The following is a 26,282-nucleotide window of genomic DNA, read 5'->3' as shown; positions in this document are numbered from 1 at the left end:
TCATACCTTGAGCTGAAGGCAGACACTCAACTGCTGAACCACCCAGCCATCTCTGATTCATTCATTCAGTTTTTTTTTTAAAGATTTTATTTATTTATTCACGAGAATGCACAGAGAGGAGAGAGAGAGAGGCAGAGACGCAGGCAGAGGGAGAAGCAGGCTCCATGCACCAGGAGCCCGATGTGGGATTTGATCCCGGGTCTCCAGGATCACGCCCTGGGCCAAAGGCAGGCGCCAAACCGCTGCACCACCCAGGGATCCCTGATTCATTCAGTTTTAAGTGGGCTCCACACCCAATGTGGGGCTTGAACTCATGACCTTGAAATCAAGAGTCATATACTCTACGGACTGAGTCAGGCAGGTGCCCTAGTAGTGTATACACCCGTCCATCGTTTATCCCTGGTACATGGCACCATGTTTGCCTCAGAGTTGGGACTTAGTTATTTTTGAATGAATAAGTAAATGATGTTAGATAGATTGAGAGAGGATGCCCAGGAAGTGTCTGATCAGAAAGGATGTGATTTTCCTCACCTACCTGAGTCCCACTAAACAAAATTTATTGAAAAATAAAGTAAGAAGGAAAGAATTCCAGTTGTGGATGGCATCCTTTTAAGTGCAAACCAGAACCTTTTCTGCTATTCATCATTCATTTATCAAACATTACTGGACTTTTACTGTTTATTAGGTCTTGTTGTGGGGCTTTAATGGTGGGCAATACAGTGCCCTCCCTAACAGTGGGAAATCATTAGATCCTGCCTAAAGGTATGAAGTGCTGAGCTCAGCCCCTCTCCCAGCCTTCAGCCTGGAAAACCATCTCTCTATCTTTCAGGGACCTAAGCTCTTATTACTCTCCCTCAGCATTCATTCATTCATTCATTCATTCATTCACTTAAGAGATATTTATAGTGCCAGGCACTGTGCTAGGTAGATAGAGTTGCTGCCCTCAAAGGGTGTCCAGTCTAGTGGGGGAGACAGATGATAGTCAGGTAAACAAACACTTTAAGCATAAGGTACAAATTGTGATGAGTGCTGTGGAGGAAATGAATATAATGGTCATGGGATAATTATATTTTTTCTCAGCTTTAATTTGAACAAGATTTCTTTTCTTTAATGATTTATTTATTTAGGGGCACCTGGGTGGCTCAGTCGGTTAACTCTCTGGCTTTGGCTCAGGTCATAATCCCAGGGTCCTGGTATCGAGCCCCACATTGGGCTATCTGCTCGGGGGGGAACTTCTCCCTCTCCCTCTGCCCCTCCCCTCCCTCACTCGCTCTCTAAAATAAATAAATAAATCTTTTAAAAATATTATTATTATTTTTTTAAATTTTATTTATTTATGATAGTCACACAGAGAGAGAGAGAGAGGCAGAGACACAGGCAGAGGGAGAAGCAGGCTCCATGCAGCGGGAGCCTGACGTGGGATTCGATCCCGGGTCTCCAGGATCGCGCCCTGGGCCAAAGGCAGGCGCCAAACCGCTGCGCCACCCAGGGATCCCTAAAAAATATTATATTTATTTATTTGACAGAGAGACAGAGCACAAGCAGGCAGAGGGAGAGGGAGAGGATTTCAAGCAGACTCCCACTGAGCGCAGAGCCCAACCTAAGTATCAGTCTCACGACACAGAGATCATGACCTGAGCTGAAATCAAGAGTCAGATGTTCAACTGACTGAGCCACCCCGGTGCCCCGATTTGGACAAGCATTTTAAGGAGGGAGCCTGAGTCCCCTGTACTGAGACAGCAAGACTAAAAAATGTGTGTGAATTCCCTCTCCCTGTCTGGGCTTAGGTGGTGGGGAGTGGCCTTTTACCTTGAGTGGGTTGCCTTGTGGAGAGGTGAAGTCCCCATTGCTGAAAGCATCCAAGCTCAGGCTAGAGGGTGAGCTCTATGGGATGCTATTTATTTATGTATGTATTTATTTATTATTATTTTTAAAAGATTTTATTTATTTATTCATGAGAGACACAGAGAGATAGAGAGGCAGAGACACAGGCAGAGGGAGAAGCAGGCTCCATGCAGGGAGCCCGATGTGGGACTAGATCCCAGGACCCCAGGATCACTCCCTGAGCCCAAGGCAGATGGTCAACTGCTGAGCCACCCAGGCATCCCTGCTCTTTTTTTTTTTTTTTAAGATTTTATTTATTTATTCATGAGAGACACACAGAGAGAGTCAGAGACATAGGCAGAGGGAGAAGCAGGCTCTCTGTGGGGAGCCTGATGTGGGACTCAATCCTGGGACTCCAGGATCATGCCCTGAGCTGAATGCAGACATTCAACCTCTGAGCCACCCAGGCATCCCTATGGGATGCTATTAAGGGGCTTCTTGGTTGGGGTTGGGTGGGGAATTGGAGTTGGTGACATTTGATGGGTCCTCCTTCTAACCACCAAGACTAAAGGATACTAACATTCCTTTATCTCTAAGTTTCACATGCCTATATTCTGTGAATCTGACTTTGGCTAGGATCCTGGAGTAGTCCAGTAGAAAGGACTAAAGCTTTGTAATCAGAAATAACTCAGTTCATATTCAGGCTCTGCCATTTATTAGCTGCATGACTCTGGACAAATCCCCTTCCCTCTCTAAGCCTTGGTTTCTTCCTCTGCAAAATGGAGATGATAAAGCCTGCCTTACAAGGCTACACTGCAGATTAAAAAGTGACGCATAAGGGAAGCACTTGGTTTGGTTTCTATCCCACAGGGCACTATGGACTCTTAGGCTTTGCAAGCCACTCAGCCTCCAGTAAGATTCAAACTTCTCCTGGGGTGCAGTGTGATGTCACAATAAGTCCTGGTGCCAGACTGACTGGACTTATCACTTCACGTCCCTGAGCCATGGTTTCCTCATCTGCCTACTGGGGATAATAACAGGACCTACTTCCTAGGTTGTCTTGAAGATTAAATGAGATGATCTATGGAAAGCAGTTAAGCAGTGGATTGTGTAAACTCACATTATTACTGCCATCTTTGGGTCTGGGAGGTCAGGGATGTAAGAATCTCTGCTTCCTGCCTTGGAGCCCATGCATAGAGAGGCTTCCTCGCTTGACTAGGGCTCCAGACTCTAGATCCAGACTGTAGGGCCTTCAGAGTGAATTTGAGACTAGTTAGCTGGGCAGCTTCCCTTCCTCTCTGCCCTTCTCCCTCTCATCCCTTGGGACTGAACTGTTTTTTTCTGGGAGCTGTGCCCTGTGGTTTGGTGGTGAGCCAGGCCTGTGTGTGTGTGTGTGTTTAAGGCCAATTTCTGGGCTATAGCAGAGAGGCATCAGCTGACCACAGTGGAGGAGTAGAGTGTTCCTCCAACTACAGAGTTCCTGGGGGTGGGCTGTTTGGGGCACAGCTGATTGGCATTGTCCATACTGTGTGATTGCTGACACACACACACACACGCACATAAAACATAAAATACACACACATACACATGTACATATACACATTCATACATCATTCTTTTTTCTGGCTCTACATTCTTTGCCCTTCTCTGCTAGCCTCCTCTTATTCTGGACACATCACCTCTCTCCTTCCTCCCATCCCATTATAACCATAGAAAACAGTCTCCCAGGGGAGGAATTCTATATCAGAGCTCTTTCTCAACAAGTTTGTCTGGGGCTCTTTCAGTCTTTTTTAAGCAGGGCAATACGTGGGGGGACTTTTAAGGATCTGGCTTCAGGCTTTGGTCCTGGGAAAGAAGTCTGATCTCTTGCTCTCCCCAGGTCTCTTGCCTCCTGCTTGATCCCTCCTCCTCTCCCTCTCTACCTTTAGAGTGAAGCTTCCAAAATCCAAGTGGAATGAAGTTCTCATTCATCACAAATGTTTACCCTTAATTTTCTCAGGTTGCTCTACCATCTTTAGAGCATAAAACTCATACTTTTAAAATATCAATGCATAAGGGTGCCTGCCTGACTCAGTCAGAAAAGCATGTGACTCTTAATTTCAGAGTTGTGAATTCAAGTCCCACATTGGGTGTAGAGATTCCAAAACAAAACAAAACAAAAAACCTTAAAAAAAAATCACTACATAATGCTATATTTCTTTCTTTCTTCCTCCCCTATTTCCTCTCTCACTTTCTGTCTCTTTCTCTCATATTTACTGAATATCATATATCATATATACATATCATACCCTGTGTGTGTGTGTGTGTTTTAGTTGTGTCTTTTCTGTTTTGATACTTATCACTCTAAATTAAAACTATTTGACTGGGCAGCCCAGGTGGCTCAGCGGTTTGGGGCCGCCTTCAGCCCAGGGTGTGATCCTGGAGACCCGGGATTGAGTCCCATGTTGGGCTCCCTACATGGAGCCTGCTTCTCCCTCTGCCTGTGTCTCTGCCATTCTCTCTCTCTCTGTCTCATGAATAAAAAAATAAAATCTTTAAAAATAAAATAAAACTATTTGACTGATGCCTGTTTTCCAAGATAATTACAACTCATATTTTTTCAGTGCTTACTATACCCAGGAATTGTGCTAAGCAGTTTATCAGCATTATTTTATTTATTCCTTATAATAATCTAGGGATAGTAATTTCAATATTCTTATTTTATAGATTATTAAATGGAAAGTTATGGGTATTAAAAAAGTCACCTAGGACCACAGAGATAGAAACTGGCATAGTAATATATGTCAGTTATATCTCAGTAAAGATGGGGGGAAAAAAGGGCACAGTAAAAATTTGAACGTAGAAAATCAGGATACAACACCGATCCTCCTAACCACTGTGGGATCCTACCTCTCAGTGGGCTGTGTGTCCTGTGAGGTGAGCCACTTATCTTGTTTAGAACTACTTGTGTATCGGGTCGTGTGGGTGGCTCAGAGGTTGAGCATCTGCCTTCGGCTCAGGACGTGATCCTGGAGTTCTGGGATCAAGTCCCACATCAGGGTCCTTGCATCGGACTCCCTGCATCGGGCTCCCTGTGTAGAGCCCGCTTCTCCTCCCTCTGCCTATGTCTCTGCCTCTCTCTGTGCCTCTCATGAATAAATAAAAATCTTTAAAAAACCCCACCCTACTTGTTTATCTTGTTGGAACCTAGGGCTTGTGTACCTACCACTGTGACTGGCATATAGGAGATATTCAGTAGGTATTGTTGGGGATACCTGGGTGGCTCAGCGGTTTAGCGCCTGCCTTTGACCCAGGGCGTGATCCTGGAGTTCCAGGATCGAGTCCTACTTCGGGCTCCCTGCATGGAGCCTGCTTCTCCCTCTGCCTGTGTCTCTGCCCCTCTCTCTCTGTGTTTCTCATGAATAATAAAATCTTAAAAAAAAAAAGGGAGATATTCAGTAGGTATTGTTTTTTTTTTTTATTTTTATTTATTTATGATAGTCACAGAGAGAGAGAGAGAGAGAGAGGCAGAGACATAGGCAGAGGGAGAAACAGGCTCCATGCACTGGGAGCCCGATGTGGGATTCGATCCCTGGTCTCCAGGATCGCGCCCTGGGCCAAAGGCAGGCGCCAAACCGCTGCGCCACCCAGGGATCCCCAGTAGGTATTGTTGAATGAATGAATGGATTGTAAACTCATCCTTTGCTGCTATGTGGACTGAAGAAAGGAGAAGTAAGAGTGAATGGGCTTGGTAGCCAGACAGATCCAGGTTAGAATACAGGTCTGTTTTTATTAGTGCTGTCTCACTTTCCCCATCTATAAAATGGAGATAATATACAGGCTGTGCAGGATGTGTGAGGTTTATTTTTTTATTTTATTTTTTTTTAATTTTTATTTATTTATGATAGTCACACAGAGAGAGAGAGAGAGAGAGAGGCAGAGACACAGGCAGAGGGAGAAGCAGGCTCCATGCACCGGGAGCCCAACATGGGATTCGATCCCTGGTCTCCAGGATCGCGCCCTGGGCCAAAGGCAGGCGCTAAACCGCTGCACCACCCAGGGATCCCCAGATGTGTGAGGTTTAAATGAAAATGTCTATAAATTAGCCAGCTCATGTGCCAATGTACAGCAAGTTGAATAAATGGCATCTATGTATTATATATACATGTGTATGTAATACATATGTATTATACATGTGGCCTCAGTGGATTTTCAGTGGTGTAGTGCCATTCCCTTATTGTTGGACAGTTGGGCTGGTCTCTAGTTATTTGCAAACATACATTTGCTGTGGACAACTTGTATATGTAACTGTTTTCTTTTTCCTTTTTTTTAAAAAAAATTTTTATTCATGAGAGACACACACAGAGAGACATAGGCAGAGGGAGAAGCAGGCTCCATGTAGGGAGCCTGATGTGGGACTCGATCTTGGATCCCAGGATTACGCCCTGGGTGGAAGGCAGACGCTCAACCGCTGAGCCACCCAGGTATCCTTTATTTATTTATTTATTTATTTATTTATTTATTTATTTATTTTTTTAGTTTTCTTTTTCCTTTGATCATATCTACCTGGAGATGCAGGCAGTCTACATAGTGATGTGGCCCTAAGTATCACCTAACACATTACTGCTAGGAGTGGAAGCTAGAGACAGGAGCAGATAGGAAGGCTGGGTGAAGTGTGCAATTTGGTGGGATTTTTCTGTAATGATCCCACCTCACTTCTGTATTTGGCAGCTGTCTGGCAGTGGTTCAGTGCTTAGGCACTGACGTCAAACAAGCCTAGGTTTAAGTCCTTTCCCTGTCCTCCTCACGAATGTGTGATAGAGGCCATTTAGGCCTTCTATATCTAAGTTTTCCCTACTGTATAATGGGAGTGTTGCTAACTACAGTTACTCCTGCAGGCTACTGTAAAGTTGAGATAACACAGGAATATGCTCAGATCTAGGCCTGGCCAATGGTAAGCACTCAATAAATAAAAGCGACTAGGGTGCCTGGGTGGCTCAGTCGGTTGGTTAGGGCTCTGCCTTCCTCTGGGCTCACGATCCTGGGGCTGTGGGATCCAGGCCTTTTGTTGGACTTCTGCTCACGGGGGAGCCTGCTTCTATTTCTCCCTCTGCTGTTTCCGCTGCTTGTGCTCTTTCTGTCAAATAAATACAATCTTAAAAAAATAAAAGCGACTGTATTGATTGCACAGGAGTCGCAGTCTACAATGCATTTTCAAATCAATTTGATTCTGACACAAACACTGTCAGGTAGCGATTCTTGTGATCCCCATTTCATAGATAAGGAAATTGAAGCCTGGAGAAGTGAAGTGATGAGATCAAGGTCGACAAGGAGCTAACAGAGTGAGGCCCCAGACCCAAAGCCCCACCTTCCAGCCCTCTTTCCTCACACCAGGAGTCCTGGGTTCTTCTCCAGCCAGGTCTCGCAGAGGGTGTGGGACTTCAGGCTTTTTTTTTTTTTTTTTTTTTTCTGTTCGACTGCTAACAGAACAGGTGGTTAATCTCTCAAACTCCCTTCCATCGAGGTGGCGACCGCGTCCAACCCCTCGGTGGGCCCCGAACGGCCTGCAGCGTGCCCATCCCAGGGGGCGGGACCGTCCGCGAGAAGCCACGCCCACAGGCAGACCGAGGCCCGCGCCCGCGTCGGGAAATCAGCCGCTTCCCAAGCCTGCCTGCCGGCGCGGGGGGCTCCGTGTCCAGCTCGGCCGGCCCCTAAGAGCAGCTCTCCGCAGCACACGGCTCTGCGCCCACCCCCAAAGCCTCGCAACAGGATCCGCGGTCCTACCGCTTTCGCTCAGGCTCCTACGTCCGTGAGCTCCGGTCCCGGCCCTCGACGGCCTTGCGGAGCTCCGAGCCCCTCCGCGGGCTCCTGCCCGGACACGAGGCCCCGCCCCGGCGGCCCCGCCCCGCCCCGCCCCGCGCGTGGCCGCGGCGCCCCTCACCCTGGACCGCTCGCCCTACGCCCCAAGGCCGCAACCCCCCGGGCGCGCGCTGCCCCGCCGCATCCCTCGGGTCCCCGCGCCGCCGCGTGCCCCGGCTCGCCTGCGCCCCGCCCCGCCGCCGCCCCCCGCCGCCAGCCACACCCCGGCGGCCCCGCCCCAGGCTCCACCCCCAGCGGCCCGGGGTAGGGTGGCGGCTGGCCCAGGCGGGCCCCCGCTGCCCTCTGCCCCGGGCGCTCGGTCGGAGCGGGCCGGGCACTGCGGGGCAGGGGAACGCGGCGGCCCGGGGGCTCCGCGGCGAAGATGGCGTCCGGCCGGCGCTCCCCGCGCACCGGGCTGCTGGAGCTCCGCGCCGGGGCCGGTCCGGGGGCGGGCGGCGAGCGCTGGCGGCGGGTGCTGCTCAGCCTGGCGGAGGACGCCCTGACCGTGGGCCCCGCCGACGGCGAGCGCGGCCCGGAGCCCGGCGCCCCGCGGGAGCCGGAGCCCGCGCAGCTCAACGGCGCCGCCGAGCCCGGCGCGGCGCCCCCGCAGCTGCCCGAGGCGCTGCTGCTCCAGCGGCGCCGCGTGACGGTGCGCAAGGCCGACGCGGGCGGGCTGGGCATCAGCATCAAAGGTGGGCGCGGGGGCACCGGGGGCGCGGGGGCGCGGGGTCTGCGGGGTCTGCGGGGCCGCCGAGCGCGCCGGGGTCGCGGAGGCCGGCCGAGCGGCGCACGCGGGACGCGGAGTTGGAAGACTTCGGTCCGGGGACGAGGAGGGTGGCTGAGGGACAGAGGGACCGAGGAGGACACGGGGAGCAGCAAGGTCGGAGGCCTCAGTCAGAAGGCACAGGCGGAGGCAGTGGGGGCGCACCAAGGACAGGCGGGTGGCTTCTGTGTGGAAGCATAGAGACGTCAGGGGTTGCGTGGACATCAAGTAGGAGAGGAGCCCGGAGAGCGACGGATGGAGAGAGGGGATTGAGGCCTGGGAAGCTTCCCTGAGACGCCGCCAAGGTGGCGGGGAGGGGTAAGGCCTGGAGTTGGGAGCACAGGTTTGGAGACTTGGGGAGAGGCACAGGCTGGGCTCACAGACAGGGGTCCAGGAAGGACCCAGAAATCTGAGGACCCAGGACCCCATGTATCTAGGTGGAGAGTCCCGACAACTGGGTTTGAGTTTCCCTGCCTGGCCATCATCACCTTGCGCGGAACTGAGAGTGGGCATAGAGAAATCTCGGCCCCGATACTGAGAGCTTTCTTTAGGATGCAAGCAGGTAGTGTTTGAATCCTGGATCTGTGTGCACTTAGACAAGTCACTTCCCATTTCTGGATTTCAGTTTCTTTGCTATATAATGAGGCTAATGATAGAGTTGTAACAATTCCATGAGAACAGGAGTCTGAAATTTGTACTCTGCCAGCACGCAGTAGATGCCTAGTTAATTATTGCTGTTAGATGAGAGGAAAAATGGAGTCCAGGAGAGACTGCCAAGGCAACTAACCATAGTGCTTAAAATCCCTGTATACTCACAGCAGCTGGGTTCACCATTCCTACCCATCTGCTTCTCAGGGTGCTGTCTGCCTCGGGAAAGGGTGTTGGCTCTTGTATCACCTTGGATATGCACTGTTCTCTCCCTGCTGCTGGGTCCTTTCATTGGTGTCTCCAGACCCTTTGGCCTGGGTGAGGGGGTGGGGATGGTGGTGACTCAGCTACCACCGTGTGCTGGAATGCTGTGTTCCGTACTTAGGATCTATTTTATCCAGGCAACAAGTGGTAAAAAGTGAGGAGCATAATCTCCATTTAGCAGGGGAAGAAACTGAGACTCAGAAAAGGAAAACAGGGATCCCCGATGGCTCAGCGGTTTGGAGCCTGCCTTCGGCCCAGGGTGTGATCCTGGAGTCCCGGGATCAAATCCCACATCAGGCTCCCTGCATGGAGCCTGCTTCTCCCTCTGCCTGTGTCTCTGCGTCTCTTTCTGTGTCTCTCATGAATAAATAAATAAATAAAATCTTAAAAAAAAAAAAAAAGAAAAAGAAAAGGAAAACAGTCTTCCCAGGATCACACAGTGAATGATTTGAACCTCAATGATCAGGCCTTAAGAGAGTGCTCAGAGGATTTGGTTCTTCCCCATCAAAGGGCAGATTATCAGGCAGCTGACCAAAGGAATCTAAAAGGGAGAAATGGGGAATGCGGAGAGTGGACACCAGTCTTGCCCCTCAACTCCAGAGTGGAATAGGGCAACAGATCAATCCAGAAATTGGACACTCAATGTGTTAAAGCAGAAAGGAATTAATTTTTTTTTATTTTTTAAAGATTTTATTTATTTATTCATGAGAGACACAGAGAGAGACAGAGAGAGAGAGAGAGGCAGAGACAGGCAGAGGGAGAAGCAGGCTCCATGCAGGGAGCCCGACGTGGGACTCCATTCCGGGACTCCAGGATCACGCCCTGAGCCAAAGGCAGACACTCAACTGCCGAGCCAAACCCAGGCATCCCAAGCAGAAAGAGAGTTAATATAGAGTTCCATTTTACAGATGGACAAGCTGAGACTTGGAGAGGAGCACAGACTTTCCAAGGTCACATGAAGTTACTCCTTAGCTTCATACTGCCCAGTGGGAGTGAAGGTACTTTTAGGAGAGGTCAGGGGAAGTACTAGCTCCATTCAGTTCTTCATGAATAGAGACTGGGCTCTTGTTGCCATGGTGACCTCCCTTCGAGGGTCCAGCCTGGCTTGAGGTGGCTTGGGATGATCATAGCTTCAAATTGAACTGAATTTCCTAGTTTCATGTGGAGGAGAGCAGATATAAATAGAAACCCACTCCTTTCTAGGCTTTAAGTCCTGTGCCATGCAGTGAGCATACTATTGGGCCTGTATGGGGGCCAGGAGAGGCATTCTAGTCCTACCTTTGCCACCAACTTATTGTGTGACCTTGAAATAATGACCTCCTCTCTATGGGCCACTAGATCCTCATCTTCAGCATTCTGGGATGGACCAGTAATATGATATCTGAGGGCCTAATTTACAGTCAACCATAGGGTTAAGAGCCTGGTTCTGGAGCCAGGAGACCTAGGTTAAAATACTACTTTGCTGCCACCAACTAGCTGGATGACCTTGGGCAAGGAGCTTCTCTCTGCATTTTATTTTTTCTGAGAGGAAACAGCACGCATGTGTGATTGGGATGTCGTGAAGATGCAGTGAGACAACATTGGAAACGTTTAGCACGATGCTTAGCACTTGGTATGTGAAACTAATGCAAACTATTATGACTATTTCATGTTTTATTTTTAAGATTTTTATTTATTTTAAAGATTTTGTTTATTCATGGGAGACACACACAGAGAGGGGCAGAGACACAGGCAGAGGGAGAAGCAGGGTCCATGCAGGGAGCCCCGTGTGGGACTTGATCCCGAGACTCCAGGATCATGCCCTGGGCTGAAGGCAGGTGCTAAACGCTGAGCCACCCAGGTGTCCCTATTTTATGTTTTAAAAGGATATTCAAGATCTCAGCCATAAAGTGATTCAGTAAGTTGTATTAAGTTTTTTTTTTTTTGCATCAGAGATGCAATCTGGATAGGCTTTTGAAATCTAGACTTTCAGGCCTTGGTTTTCAGCTGGGTCCTGGATTGTAAAACTTTCCAATTGTGAAGAGGTCCTTGGGGGGCCATAGCAATAACTGATTTCTATCTTTACTCCAGATTAAGTGGTATCAGTGGGTTCCCCCGTTGTGGGGAAAATAACTTAAAATATTAAATATTTAAGAAAAAGCTATCGAAGCACTTGTAAGTTACTCAAACACGGGCGAACACCCAAAGCATTTAACCAATGATCCAGTGACCAAACTCCATTAAGAATTTAGAAAATGGAAAGAAAATGAGTGGGAAAAATCAGAGACAGTGAGAAAACATGAGAGACTCCTAACTCTGGGAAACAAACAAGGGGTAGTGGAAGGGGGGTTGGGTGGGGGACTGTGGTGACTGGGTGATAGGCACTGAGGGGGGTACTTGATAGGATGAGCACTGGGTATTATACTATATGTTGGCAAATTGATTCCAATAAAAAATATATACATAAAAAAATTTAGAAAACGAGGGACACTTGGGTGGTTCAGTGGCTGAGTGTCTGCCTTGGGCTCAGGGTGTGATCCTGGGGTTCTGGGATTGAGTCCCGCATTAGGCCCCCCACAGGGAGCCTGCTTCTTCCTCTGTCTATGTCTCTGCCTCTTTCTGTGTGTTTGTGTCATGAATAAATAAATAAAATAAAATAAAAAAAGAATTTAGAAAATGACTTATTAGTGTTCCAGACTTGTAAGACTCCTTTCTGAGATTCTCTTTACTCTCTCATCCCCGCTTTCCTGGCACTGGGCTGGGCGCCGAGGTAGGCTTTCAGAAATAATTTTGCCTTCGTGGGACTCTTAAGCATTGGAGCATCTGCTTCAGTCTCTTCCTGTTTCTGTGCCCATGCAGGGGGCCGGGAGAACAAGATGCCTATTCTCATTTCCAAGATCTTCAAGGGCCTGGCAGCTGACCAGACTGAGGCCCTCTTCGTGGGAGATGCCATCTTGTCTGTGAATGGGGAGGATCTCTCCTCTGCTACCCATGATGAGGCGGTGCAGGTCTTGAAGAAGACAGGCAAAGAGGTGGTGCTGGAGGGTAAGCACTGGGGACCCTACGGGTGTTCAATTGTCTCCTGCCTCCTCTAGGCCTTAAGTAGCCCCAGTCCAGCAATGGGGACTGAGAGGTGAGCAGGGTTGAAAACAGAAGCTGTACATGGGGACCTGCTTTGACACAGTACAGGGTGGTGGTGGGAGAGCCGGTATAGAGCCAGACAGATCTAGTTTTCATTTTTTCTCCCCCATTCATTAGCTCTGTAGACTTGGACAAGTCATTTCATTTCCCTGAGTTTCAATTTCTTCATCTATAAAACAGGGATGTGGGGGCACCTGGGTGGCTCAGTCGGTTAAGTGTCTGCCTTTGGCTCGGGTCATGATCCCAGGGTCCTGGGATTGAGTCCTGCATTGGGCTCTGCTCAGCAGGGAGCCTGCTTCTCCCTCTCCCTCTGCCTGCCACTTCCCATGCTCTCTGAGTCTCTCTTTCTCTGTCAAATAAATAAAGTATTTAAAACAAACAAACAAACAAACAAAAAAACCCAAACAAAACAAAAACCAGGGATGTAACACTTCTGTTTTGTTGGGTTGTGTGTTCAGGACAAAAGGTACATGGCAGGATCTGCCACTCAGTGAGTGAATCAGGGAAGGAGAGGGACAGAGACTGGGGAAGGAGCAGCTAATATTCTCTCTTGAGGAAACTGGAGAGTTCCTAGCTCCAGGGACCCTGAAACCCTGAGACCCATCCTCCTGTGGGAGAAGACTTGACCTTTATGTTGCAGAACATCAGATCCTTCCAGCAAGGATCAGAGAGGAGTTTTGATGGGGGGCTTTGTGGTTCTCCTCCACTATGCTCACACTATGTGGTCTTGGACAATACCTTTATCTTCTCTGGGCCTTGGTTTCCCCATCGATTGTGATAGCCTCTTGCTGTGGCTGTCCCTCATCTGCCTTTTGCTATCTCTCTTAGGAGGTTTCTGCTTTGCTCAGCCCTTTCTTCAAACTCCCCTCTATCAATTCCGGAAGCTGTGGGGGCCCGAGGAATGTGTGTTTGGCTCTAGGCCCAGAACAGGCACAGGGAGATGGCGGGGGCTGATGGAGAATGCCATGGCTAGTGTAGCTGCTGAGCTGAGCCCCAGGCCTGGATCCTGATAGATTGCCTTTGTTTCCCCAAACAGGTCTCCAAGAGGCCACGGAAACAAACAGGCTTTGGGTGATCTTTGGTGTGTTATGGCCCTGACCTCAGTTCTCTCTTGGTTTTGTTTTATTTTTTACATTTTTGTGTACCTCTTTAAGTGACAGTGGTGCATTTTTAAAATATATACTTAAAAAAAAAGTCAACTCTGTGGTATTGGTCCTTGAAGCTTAAGTATAACAGTCATATTTTAACAGCAAAGTTAAATAACAAGATCACTGAGAGATGATATGGATATAAAAGACTCTCCCCACCCCATGCCTCATTACTTTGATATTTATTGCTGGTAATGCAGTTGAAACTCATCAAAATGTTATATTTTGGTTGACTTGAGAAGATCTTTTAGTTTATGCTGTTTGAAAGTTTAACCTGTAGATGGTAAGATTTCTACTGTAGACACAATTCTAATGCACACTGAGATCCCCCTCATCTTCTCGTCTTTAGGTTGAGAATGTCTATCTGGGTTCTCAGCATGGGTCATTCTGAGAAGACAGCGTCTCTGAGTGTTGAAAGCTTGAGGCTTCTGGTTTCAGGAGCTAACACCCAAGCCTTCTGTATCATTCTTGTACTCCATTCTTTCCTTACTAAGTCAAGAAACATTTATAGACACCTACTATGTACCTGGTGTGCAGAGCACAGGGTCAGAAGCTAAATCAGACCCAGGCCTTCTCCTGAAAGAGCTCATTATCTGGTGGAGGAGAGTCTTGTTCATACAAACTCTTTAAAAATCAGTTTCTAAAATCTGTCTGCTCTGTGATGAATCTCTAGCCTTGGGTAAGACCCTTGCCTTCTCTGGCCCTCAGTCTCCCTATAGGTTGGGATTAGACCAGAGTATTTTTTTTTTAATTTTTATTTATTTATGATAGTCACAGAGAGAGAGACAGGCAGAGACACAGGCAGAGGGAGAAGCAGGCTCCATGCACCGGGAGCCTGACGTGGGATTCGATCCCGGGTCTCCAGGATCGCACCCTGGGCCAAAGGCAGGCGCCAAACCGCTGCGCCACCCAGGGATCCCTAGACCAGAGTAGAGATGACCACTAGCTTTCATTTTGAGTGTCATCTTCCCTGGTGGCTACCAGGAGACATGTATTTGGAAGGATTGGGAAGTCTTATCTGAGCTCAGCAGGAAGGAGCTAGAAGTGATTAGCAATGTCTATCATGGATACAGTAAGGACGAGAAGTAACATGTACCATTCCAAGTTGAAGGTCTTTAGCTGTTACATTTTCTGAGACTTTTTCCAGGATAAGATCTTTCCTTGGCAAACTTTGCCCCAGGCCTCCAGCTGGAGCCTGGCCTCTCTCTTACCCAAAATAAGATGTGGCATATAGTAGGCACTCAGTACACATTAGTAACTACCCTCCTGCCCTGTCACATTTATTTAGAATTGGTATTATTTCCTCTTGAAATGTTTGGTAGCATTCTCTAAGGAAGCCATCTTTTTTTTTTTTTTTTTTTTTTTTTGGAAGCCATCTTTATAGAAAGGCTTTTAACTGCAATTTTAGTGTTGTTAATAGAGTGATTTTGATGATCTATTTTGTCTTGAATGGGCTTTGTTGGTTTATGTCTTTTTAAGAATTTGTCCATTTCATCTAAGTTGTCAAACTTATTGGCATAAAGTTGTGTAATTTTCCCATATTATTCCTCCCTTTTGGGTGAGAGTGCTCTCTGCTTTCTTTTTCCTCCTCCCTTTATTTATTTATTTATTTATTTATTTATTTATTTATTTATTTATTTATTTATTTAATTTTTTTTATTTATGATAGTCACAGAGAGAGACAGAATGAGAGAGAGAGAGGTAGATACATAGGCAGGGGGAGAAGCAGGCTCCATGCAAGGAGCCTGACGTGGGACTTGATCCCGGGTCTCCAGGATCGCGCCCTGGGCCAAAGGCAGGCGCTAAACCACTGCGCCACCCAGGGATCCCTCCTCCTCCCTTTATACTGCTCTACTCAGTGGGGTTTTTTTCTTAAAGATTTTATTTATTTATTTATGAGAGACACAGAAAGAGAGGCAGAGACATAGGCAGAGGGAGAAGCAGGCTCCTCGCGTGGAGCCTGGTGCAGGACTCAGTCCTAGGATCCTGCGATCACGATCTGAGCCAAAGGCAGATGCTCAACCACTAGCCACCCAGGTGCTCCTCTGCTCAGTGGTTTTGAGGGGAATCTCAGTCTAGTGTGTGTGTGTGTGGGGGGGGCAGCTGAGCAAAACTGCCAGATTACAGATGTATAATAGGTCCTGAGATGGAGTCTGTCCAGGGATCAGAGGAGGCAGTGGTTACTTCTCTCTGGATAGTCAGGAAAGAATTTCTGGAGATGGGGATGCTGGCACTTTATGAACAATAAGCAGATGTGGGTGTGGGGAGCAGAAGGGCATTCCAGGCAGGGTTGCTGTGTGAGCAAGACCTCAGGGGGATGAAATGACTTGACTTACCTGGGGACCTGCCTGGGAACTAGTTAGTGTTATCTGAGCCGAAGGTGTGAGGAAGGAAGTGGAGAAAAAGGAAAGCCCTCAGAGCCTTGAATGCTAGGCTAAAGGCATTTGGACTTCCTCTGGAGGGAAACAGAGGGCCATTAAAGGGGATTCAGCAGGAGCCACACATAGGCAGATCTGGGTTTTAGCGGCATCAGCCTGGTTCGGAGGGAGGCAGAAACAGAATGGCAGTGTGGAACCTAGGACTGTGAACAGGAAGATGATGGTGGTTTAACCTAAGCAGGCTTGGATAGGAGGAAGAGTCTGGAGGTCGTGGCCTTCTTGCTAGTTTTTCCAGCTTTTTCTTAGTTGAAGTCTCTTTTGAGTTGCTCTCCTAGCTCAGCAGGCTTGTGGAAGGATAATTTCACCCAAGACAGCAAAGGGTTTAGGGGGCAGGCATTGGGGTCAAGAGTCTTTGAATTGCAGGGGTGACCTGAGAAGCCTGGAGGATATGAGGGAGCTAGGATGCTGGGATGTGATTGGTCCTTGAGATTTGGAGGAGCTTGTGGAGAAGGTAAGGGTCTGGCAGCTTCACCAGTCTGGACTCAGGGCTCCTGAGACACTCTCTGGGCCTAGGTTTTGCCTTGGAGCCCAATTACTAGCCACATTGTTCAAAATTCCCCACCCCCAATCTACTCCTAAGCCCTCCTCCACGGGACCATGGAAAAATGGCCTGTCTTTTGGATATGAACCTGGCAGGGCAGCTAGGCATCTTTCCTGAGGGCTGGGGCTTAATGGGTACAGAGCCCCCGCAGAGCATCCTAGAAAGACAGATGTTACTAGCAAACTCTGGGTGCCAACCCTATACTTCCCTGACCTAAGTCAGGAGTTCATTTGGACTTCGGTAACCCTAGCCTGCCTTCTAGACCTTGCCTCTGGTAGGTCAGGGGTTTGCACAAATGTTTTCAGCTTGTTCTCAGCCACAGGGCTGTGTTTGTGATCAAAGTCTGGGCCCAAGCTGGCAGCCAACACGCCTCTGTCTGCTGCTTAGAGAGGCCCATTGTGTGCACAGACCTGGAGCCAGGGCTAGCCTGGGCCTTTGGAGACCAGGCCTGGGAGAAAAGGGAGAGACAGCCAAATGCTGTCTCCCTCACTACCCTCATTGTGGCTGGCAAGACAGGGACAGAAGTGAGCCTGAGATACATTTGGAAAAAATGCTAAAAGACAGGGGTACCTGGCTGGCTCAGATGGTAGAGCATGCCACTCTTCTTTGTTTGTTTGTTTTTATTTATTTAATTTTTTTTTTTTGTTTTTTATTTTTTTGTGTGTGTGTTTTTTTTTGTTTTTAAAGATTTATTTATTTGAGAGAGGGGTAAAGAGAGTGAGAGAGGTAGAGACGGAGAGTGTGTAAGTGGGGACAGGGGCAGAAGGAGAGAGTCTTTTTTTTTTTTTTTTAAGATTTTGTTTATTTATTCATGAGAGACACACAGAGAGAGGCACAGACAGGAGAAACAGGCTCCATGCAAGGAGCCCAATATGGGACTCGATCCCAGAACTCTGGGATCATGCCCTGAGCCGAAGGCAGACACTCAACCACTGAGCTACTGAGGCGTCCTGAGAGAGAGTCTTAAGTAGACTCCATACTGAGCGTGGAGTCCGACACAGGGCTTGATCCCATAAACCTGAGATCATGACCTGAGCCAAAATCAAGAGTCTGACGCTTGACTGACTGAGCCACCCAGATACCCATGCGTGTGACTCTTGATCTCGAGGTTGTGAGTTCGAGCCCTGCATTGGGTGTAGAGATTACTTTAAAAATAAAATCTTGGGCAGCCCAGGTGGCACAGCGGTTTACCGTGGCATGCAGCCCAGGGCGTGATCCTGGAGACCCTGGATCGAGTCCCACATCAGGCTTCCTGCATGGAGCCTGCTTCTCCCTCTGCCTATGTCTCTGCCTCTCTCTCTCTCTCTCTCTGTGTGACTATCATAAATAAATAAGAAATTAAAAAAAATTTTTAAAAAAATATATATATTTTTTGACAGAGAGAGAGCACAAGCAGGGGGAGCAGCAGGCAGAGGGAGAGGGAAAAGCAGGCTCTCTGCTGAGCAGGGACCCTGATGCAGGATTGACTGAGCCACCCAGGTACCTCAAGATCAAGCTTTTAGAAGATAACAGGCATAGAATAGCATGCCTATAAGTATTCTTGATAAAAGACAGTATAGAGTGGGGCACCTGGGTAGCTCAGTCAGTTGAGTGTCTGACTCTTGGTTTCAGCTCAGGTCAGATCTCAGGGTCCTGGGATTGAGCTCTGTATCAGGTTCTGCGCTCAGTGATGTACTTGTGGATTCTCTCTCTTCCTCTCCCTCTGCCCCTCTCCCCTGCTCATGCTCTCTCCCTCTGTCTCTCAAATAAATAAATAAAATCTTAAAAAAAAAAAAGGTAGTATAGAATGATAAGAATTGCCATAATCCCTGTTTTACAGACAAGGTAACCAAGGTTTATTGAGAAGAAATAACTTTCTTCAGGTCATATGGCTGATAAATGGACAGAATTCAAACCGAGGTCTGTTTGGTTACAGAGAGCACTATTACTTCAGCTTTGGGTAGTACCTACCTTGCATGGTTATTTGCGAGATTTTTTTTTTTTTAAGATTTTATTTATTTATTCATGAGAGTCGGAGAGAGAGAGAGAGAGAGAGGCAGAGACACAGGCAGAGGAAGAAGCAAGCTCCATGCAGGGAGCCTGATGTGGGACTCGATCCCGGGACTCCAGGATCACGCCCTGGGCTGAAGGCAGGTGCTTAACCGTTGAGCCACCCAGGGATCCCCTATTTGCGAGATTAAAAAATAAAACACACCAAGGCAGTGCTCATTGAGCACTCAATTACTCAGTTGGTTTGCTCTCTTTAAGGATGGGACAGTGCATTTGAAATGCCTGGCACAATTTCTTTCATGTGTCATCATTCATGAGTATCAGCCTCTCTCATCCTTACGTCAGCAGCAGGTGGTCAGTTTTGGTTCCTCCAGCAAACTCAAAGGTCTTTCAGGGCAAAACTCTTGTGCAGTTTGTCTCAGAGGCCTACCCCTGGCTCTGAGCCCAGAAGAGCACATTAGCTCTTGGTCAGTAGGGATTGATCCCTGGGGTACATCTCTGGCCCTTTCTACTTCACCTTGGCCTTGTCAATTGCGGTTGACTTTCCTAAATACTTAGGATGGGCTCAAGGCTCAAGCTGGGCTTGACTAAGTCTGGAGAGTATCCTTTATGAGTCCTTGGAACTCCTGCTGGCTCCTCCCCTGGGAGATGGGCACTGCTAGATGTCCTGCCCAAAATTTGGCTTGATGTATCACTATTGTCAAAAGAGGGATGTAAGTAATGGATGCAGCTAATATGAAGGCACCGGGCTTGGCTTAGCCAAGTGATGCTGTGCCCCTGAGGCATCTGAGGGACTTCTGACCTGGGGACCAAGTCAAAAATGGAGCCTCCAGCCACTCCTCCCATGGCCACAAAGACCTGTTCTTTTAATCATTGTTCTCAGGGAAACACTTATTTGGCTACACAAACACACACACACACACACCCATACACATGCATACATGGCTTTGGGCCATGTGACTCCCTGTAGATAAAGCCTGGCTTAATCTAGGCCTGGCCTATTCCCTGGATTGTGATGAAAATGCCTGTGGGGCTCTGGAGACAGGTTCTGGCCTCAATTAGCTGTGTGACCCTGGCTGCTGATGGTGGTGGAAATAATGACGATAATGATCATGATGGTACTGTCTGCCGTTTATTGAGGACCTATAATGTGCTAGGTACTGTGCCAAGTGCCTTCCATATGTTTTCTCACCGATTCCTCAAAAGTGCATCTACGGGGACACCTGGGTGGCTTAGCAGTTTAGCATCTGCCTTTGGCTCAGGGAGTGATCCTGGGGTCTGGGATTGAGTCCTGCATTGAGTCCTCTCTGTGTGTGTTTCTCATGAATAAATAAATAAATAAATCTTAAAAAAATAGTTACGATGCATTGCAAGGCATGTCACCCCTGTCAGACTATTTATTCAATGTATTTAACTATTATGTAAGGACACGATCCTTCTCATTGAATTGTTGCAGTTAGGTGAAGATGTGTTTGTGAGAGTCAAGTTTGGTGCTTGGTCTTTGGTGGGCTCTCAGTAAGCGTGACTTTCTCCCAGTACTAAGGGAGCCCTTTGCTTATCAAGGTGATGAGAGCTTCATCTCTGGATCCTCTCTTATATGGTTTGCAATATATATATGTATATATATATATACACACATATGTATATTTTAACAATTTTTATTTAAATTCAGTTAAAAAAAATAAATTCAGTTTAGTTAACATATGTGTATTATTAGTTTCAGAGGTACAGTTTAGTGATTCATCAGTTGCAACACCCTTGTGGGGGTAGCCCAGGTGGCTCAGCGGTTAAGCGCTGCCTTCATCCCAGGGTGTGATCCTGGAGATCTGGGATCGAGTCCTACGTCGGGCTCCCTGCATGGAGCCTGCTTCTCCCTCTGCCTGTGTCTCTGCCTCTCTCTCTCTGTATCTCTCATGAATAAATAAATAAAATCTAAAACAAAACAAAACAAAAAAACAACCCATGTGATGGTATATTTTTGAAAGTAAAGTAGATTTTTAAAAACATGTAAAAAGTAATATACACTTCAAAAAAACCCCAGGAGAATGTAAAGCAATTTTCTTCTTCTTCTTCTTCTTTTTTTTTTACATTTATTTATTGATGAGAGAGAGAGAGCGTGAGCACATGAGTGGGGGAGGGAAGGGCAGAGGGAGAAGCAGACCCCCTGCTAAACAGGGAGACAGATGCGGGACTTGATCCCAGGACCCTGGGATCATGCCTTGAGCCAAAGGCAGATGCTCAACCACTGAGCCACCCAGGCGTCCCAGGGAGCTCACATTTTGTATTCAGCAGCCCCTACCCATGGACATTCAAGCCTGAGTTAAAGTCAGACACTTAACTGAGCCACCCAGGCACCCCAGTTATCTTCTTAGAGAGATAACTACAGTTGATATTTTCACAGTTTCAGAAAGTTTCTGTATTTGTTTTTATCATTTAACAAGTTGAGGACATATTTCCAATATGGACAATACTTGGACAGGACAATACTTGTAGTTCTGTCTCATTCTTTTTAATGGTTGCCTATTATCCCATTATTGGGATTCATATATTCATTTAACAAGTATTTACTAAACCCTTGCTCTGTGCCATGACTTGATGTAGGCACCAGGGATATACCCATGAGTAAGATAGAATGGTCTGCCAGTTAGGAACCTTGCATTTTTAAAAATTTTTTTTTTCTTTTATTTATTATTTATGATAGTCACACAGAGAGAGAGAGAGGCAGAGACATAGGCAGAGGGAGAAGCAGGCTCCATGCACCAGGAGCCCGATGTGGGATTAGATCCCCAGTCTCCAGGATCGCGCCCTGGGCCAAAGGCAGGTGCCAAACCGCTGTGCCACCCAGGGATCCCAACCTCGCATTTTTTAAAAAAAAGATTTTATTTATTTATTCATGAGAGAGAGACAGAGAGAGAGAGGCAGAGACATAGGCAGAGGGAGAAGCAGGCTCCATGCAGGGAGCCCGACATGGGACTCGATTCTGGGTCTCCAGGATCACACCCTGGGCTAAAGGCAGCGCCAAACCGCTGAGCCACCCGGGCTGCCCGAAGCTCACATTTTGTATTCAGCAGCCCCTACTCGTGGACATTCAAGTTGTTCTTAGCCTGTTGCACCAGAGACAATGGTGCTGTGAACCCTTGGTTCACCTGTGAGCATTTATCTGAAGAAGGGTTCCTACAAAGAGTGTTAGGTCAAAAGGCTCACATGGCTTTAGGATCTTAAGAGATGGTGTCGCCTATACTGCACAGGTGTGATAAGGTGAGGTTGTTATGCCAGGACCTTAAAGATGGGCAACCTGGGCCTAAGTTTTCACCATACTATACTCAGAGCTGTGTGCATCAGTGCCCAACATAGAGGCAAGGAAAATGAGGCTCAGAGAGACCTTGGGATTTGCCAAGGCCAGATAGCAGGTGAGAGGGCCTAGACTGAAATCTATCACTGCTTCCTGTGCCTGTCTCCTTAAGCAGTCCTACTAAGAACAGCAACAGAAATAATAACCACACTGCAGTTACTGAAGACTTAGTCTATGCTAGGCAGGGCAAAGTGCTTTACAGATATTGAGTCTCAGTACCCTGAGAAATGGATATATTTTACTCTCATTATAAAGATGAAGAAATTGGAACGTCTGGATGGCTCAATCAGTTAAACAGTCAATTCTTGATTTTGGCTCAGGTCATGATCTCAGGGTCGTGGGATCGAGGATCGAGTCCTGTGTTAGGCTCCATATGCTGAGCACAGAGTCTGCTTGAGATTTTCTCTGTCTCCTCTCCCTCTGTCCCTCCCCAGTCCCCCTGCTCACATGCAATCTCTCTCTCTAATAGAATAAAATAAATAAAATAAAATAAAATAAAAAATTTAAAAACGAAGTAGAAGGTCACAGAAGTCATTTCACTTGTCCAAGGTCACAGAGCAAAGAAGTTAAACTCAAACCTGTCTCACTTCAGAGCCCACATTCAGTGTTTTCTCTCCAGGCTGAGAAGCCCCAGGCCTATGTTTGTTCATTTAACAAATTTCATACCTACTTATCAGTACTGGTACTGGTACTATATGTGAGGTACTATGCTAGATTCTGAGATACCCTAGTGAATAAGAAAACAGGTCCCTGCTCTCATGGAGCTGACATTTTGGCTGGAGGAGAGGCTATAGCCTAGTAAACAAGTGGATAGACCTTGTAATTTTGGGCAGGGGAAAGTAAGTGACCACCCACTCAACAGACAAGGAACAGTTTGAGCTTGGAGGACAGGCTTCATTCAAGACTCAAACTTAGGACGTTCAGCTACAAACATTTATCGAGCACTGGGATGAGTACTGGGGATACTGTGTTGAGCCAAAGCAGATGTATCCCCTTCTCTCTGCAGCACATGTGTTCCCTCCTAAGTGTACTGGGCTGGGTGAATGGTCCTGCCCTGTTTCAGTTCCTTGTATTTCTGGTGGAATCTATTTCCTGGATCCTTGCAGCCAGGGCTGGGTCCTGTCTCTTTTTGGCCGAACTGGAGGGGACCTGGAGCTTCTGGAAGGGGCAGGGTATCCTATGTTTGTGTGTCTTAGCTTCCCTGTGGAGGAAGGGCCCATATGTCTCTGCTTCACTAGGCTTCTGGGTCAGGGGCTTGGCTGGGGAGGGTGTGGATAACCAGCTGGGCTTATCTTTGGAGTCTTAAGAATGCTGACCACAGGGCCATCAGCTCTCAGGCCACTGCCTTTGGATAGCCCCACCCTGCCTGGTCAGGTGACTCAGACAGAAATCAGAGCAGGGAGGAGGCCTCAGAGCTGGGCTATTTATGGCCACGCTCTGGGGCCCCCTGGCCCCCACCCACACTCTGGGCAAGCCAATTGGTTTGTGAAACCCAAGCCCTGTTTTGGGCACCAGCTGGTGTGCTGTCCATTTATAGTATGTTTCTGCGGGGAAAGAGATGCAGGACTTACTTCTGGGATGGCCTGGGTGAGCAGGGGCTCTAAGTAGTTTCTCTGGCTTCAAAGTTGACAAATGTTCGTTTGCTGAGCCTGTAGCATAGGCAATCCCTGCTGCATTCTGGGGACACAGAGATGAGTCAGATGAGGTCCTTGCTCTCACAGTGCTCCCAGCCTGGTGAGGGCACAAACTCCCACACAGACACATAGGGGAGTGGGATCTAGGGGACTGCAGAAGTGATGCATGTGGTGAATCCAGAGTAGGCATCTGGGAAAGTTTCCTGGAGGGGTGATGGAACTGGGCTGGGCTGTGACACCTTCTCCCTCTGGAATGAACCTGTCCTGCCCTGGCATTCATTTCTTCATTTACAGAACACTGACTCGAGGCTCAAATCAACTCCAATTTCTGAGGTTTCTAGAAACCCTCATTTTGGTGAGAGAGAGCCCTAACACACAAAACCATAGCAGAGTTCTAAGAAGGGCAGGGGTGGGTGATAAGTGAGAAACTCATAGATCTTGAGTTGTTTACTTGCGCCACATGTTTTATATCATCCCATTGAATTTTAACATCTCTATGGGGTAGATATTGTTATTCCTCTTTTTTTTAAAAAAGATTTTATTTATTTATTTGACAGGGAGAGAGAGAGAGAGAACATAAGCAGGGGAAGTAGCAGAGGGAGAGGGAGAAGCAGGCTGCCTGCTGAGCAGGGAGCCCAATGTAAAGCTCGATCCCAGGACCCTAGATCCCAGGACCCTAGAATCATGACCTTTATGACTTGAGCTAAAGACAGATGCTTAACTGGCTGAGCCACGTATTATTACTCCTATTATTATTATTATTTCTCTTTTATTGACTTGCAGAATGAGGGCCAGAGAGGTGATTTCCCTTGGCTGTGATCACATAGCTAGATAATGCTGGAGCTGGAATGCAAATCCAAGAATGCCTGTCTCTAAACTATGTCATGGGGCACCTGGGTAGCTCAGTTGATTGGGCGTCTGATTCTTGGTTTTGGCTCAGGTCATGATCTCAGGGTTGTGAGATTGAGCCCTGAGTCAGGCTCCACATTCAGTGCAGAGTCTGCTTGAGATTCTCTCCCTCTCCTCCTCCTTCCACTCAAGTACTTTCTCTCTCTCTCTCTTAAATACAGAAATAAATAAAATATAAAAAGAAAGAAAGAGGGGATCCCTGGGTGGCGCAGCGGTTTGGCGCCTGCCTTTGGCCCAGGGCGTGATCCTGGAGACCCGGGATCGAATCCCACATCAGGCTCCCGGTGCATGGAGCCTGCTTCTCCCTCTGCCTGTGTCTCTGCCTCTCTCTCTCTCTCTCTCTGTGACTATCATAAAAAAAAAAAAAAAAAAGAAAGAAAGAAAAGAAAAAAGAAAAGAAAGAAAGAAAGAAACTATGTACTAAGGGCATTCTGTGCAGATGGAACTGCATTTTCAAAGGTGTGCAAGTTTGGAAAATCATACAGCTTCTGAGAGCTCTGAAGAGGCCAAGATGATTAGACTAGAGGGTGAGGTTAGGGATGTGGGAGGAGGTGAAGCCAGAGAGGTAGGCAAGGCTCAAATCCTGTAAAGCCTTGGATTTTGATGAAAAGTGTGGGAGCCAGAACAGGATTTCATGCAGGAGAGGAGTGTGGCTAGTGACATCAGGAGGATATTATCAGTTATATCCCCCACTCATACAGAGTGAGGAGCCTGTATTAATCAGGATGGTTTCATCTGCAAATAATTGGAACTCAATTCAAAATGGTTTGTACATTGAAGGAAATGAGCTTTTTTCCAGAATACTCAAAAGCTGTATGGCTACAGGGTAGATTCCTTTAAGGCCGCACCATCCTCAATGTGTGGAGCCTAGTCCTTGTACTCAAAAAGTGACTCATTGCTCTAGGACCAGCTCCCCTACCAGCAACTTGTAAAGGCTAGGGAGAGGAGAGAAAGAGAAGGGAGTGTGCTTTCCCTCACTTCTCATTGTCCAGAATTGTAACATTTGCCCCTTTCTAAACCAATCACAAGCAAGAGGGATGGAACCATCATGACTAGCTTTGACTAATCATGATTTTCTTCCTTGTCTGGGGAGAAGCCCAGGGCTCAGGATTCTGTTAGCAGAGAAAAGGGGAGAACGGTTTGGCTGTCAGATAGCCTGTGATGTGTCCCACCTCCATTGCCCCTTGAGACATAATCCAATAGTCAGTCCTGTTGTAAGTCATTGCTGTAATGATGAGGATGAGTCATTGAGTCATTTTTAGCCCAAACTTTAGGCCAAGGCATAGTTCTTAAAAACAACAACAACAACAAAAACAAAAACAAAAAAACCCTGCTTTTGTTTTCAACTTAATTGCTCTTCCAACTCCAGTAGGATTTGTAACTCCCTCTCACTTTCACTGCTGTTTGCCTTGGATCCTGTCTGAGCCTGAGGGATAGTCTCCTGTGATAGAAATAGCTTCTTATCTGTTTTTTCCATGGAGCTGGTCCAATAACTGCTTCCTCACCCCTTCCTGGCTTGTCTGCTCACAGGCAGAGCATACTGGCTAGGCTTTGACTGCAGAAGTCAGCTGGTTAGCAAGCTAGAAGGCTATGAGAGCATGGCAGTTGTGGGGAGGAAGGGAGGCTGCCCAGGGATTAGCAGATATAGGCACCCCTTAGTAGGGCAGCAGAGGGGACAGCCTCACTAGGTGAAGAGAGGCCAGTACTTGAGCAAGTCTTTTAACCACCTTGATGTACACACTGTCTTCCTATTACCTGATTTTAGGGATGAGGAGACTGTTGCTCATCAGAACTGGGAACAGTCCAGATGCCAG

The 26,282-nt window shown here is 47.5% G+C and overlaps 1 protein-coding gene across 3 annotated transcripts in view; it reads left to right on the top strand.

Annotated features, from left to right (window-relative positions):
* The first annotated feature begins 8,029 nt into the window (after positions 1-8,029).
* The window catches only part of SNTA1 (syntrophin alpha 1), a 31,254-nt gene continuing 13,001 nt past the window's right edge, over positions 8,030-26,282 (top strand). Inside the window, exons 1-2 of one of the 3 annotated variants that reach the window (XM_038572016.1) lie at positions 8,030-8,354; positions 12,176-12,361. In XM_038572016.1, coding sequence (XP_038427944.1) covers positions 8,045-8,354; positions 12,176-12,361 — 496 coding nt within the window. In that variant the 5' untranslated portion in view covers positions 8,030-8,044. Of the gene's footprint in view, positions 8,355-10,735; positions 10,950-12,175; positions 12,362-26,282 lie in introns of those variants that run through there. The other 2 variants (XM_038572017.1, XM_038572018.1) reach the window with 2 other exon arrangements.

This window comes from Canis lupus, chromosome 24 (assembly GCF_011100685.1).
Source record: "Canis lupus familiaris isolate Mischka breed German Shepherd chromosome 24, alternate assembly UU_Cfam_GSD_1.0, whole genome shotgun sequence".
Taxonomy (NCBI): domain Eukaryota; kingdom Metazoa; phylum Chordata; class Mammalia; order Carnivora; family Canidae; genus Canis; species Canis lupus.
The sequence above is the reverse complement of the archived record's forward strand: the minus strand, read 5'-3'. Positions and strand labels throughout refer to the sequence as shown.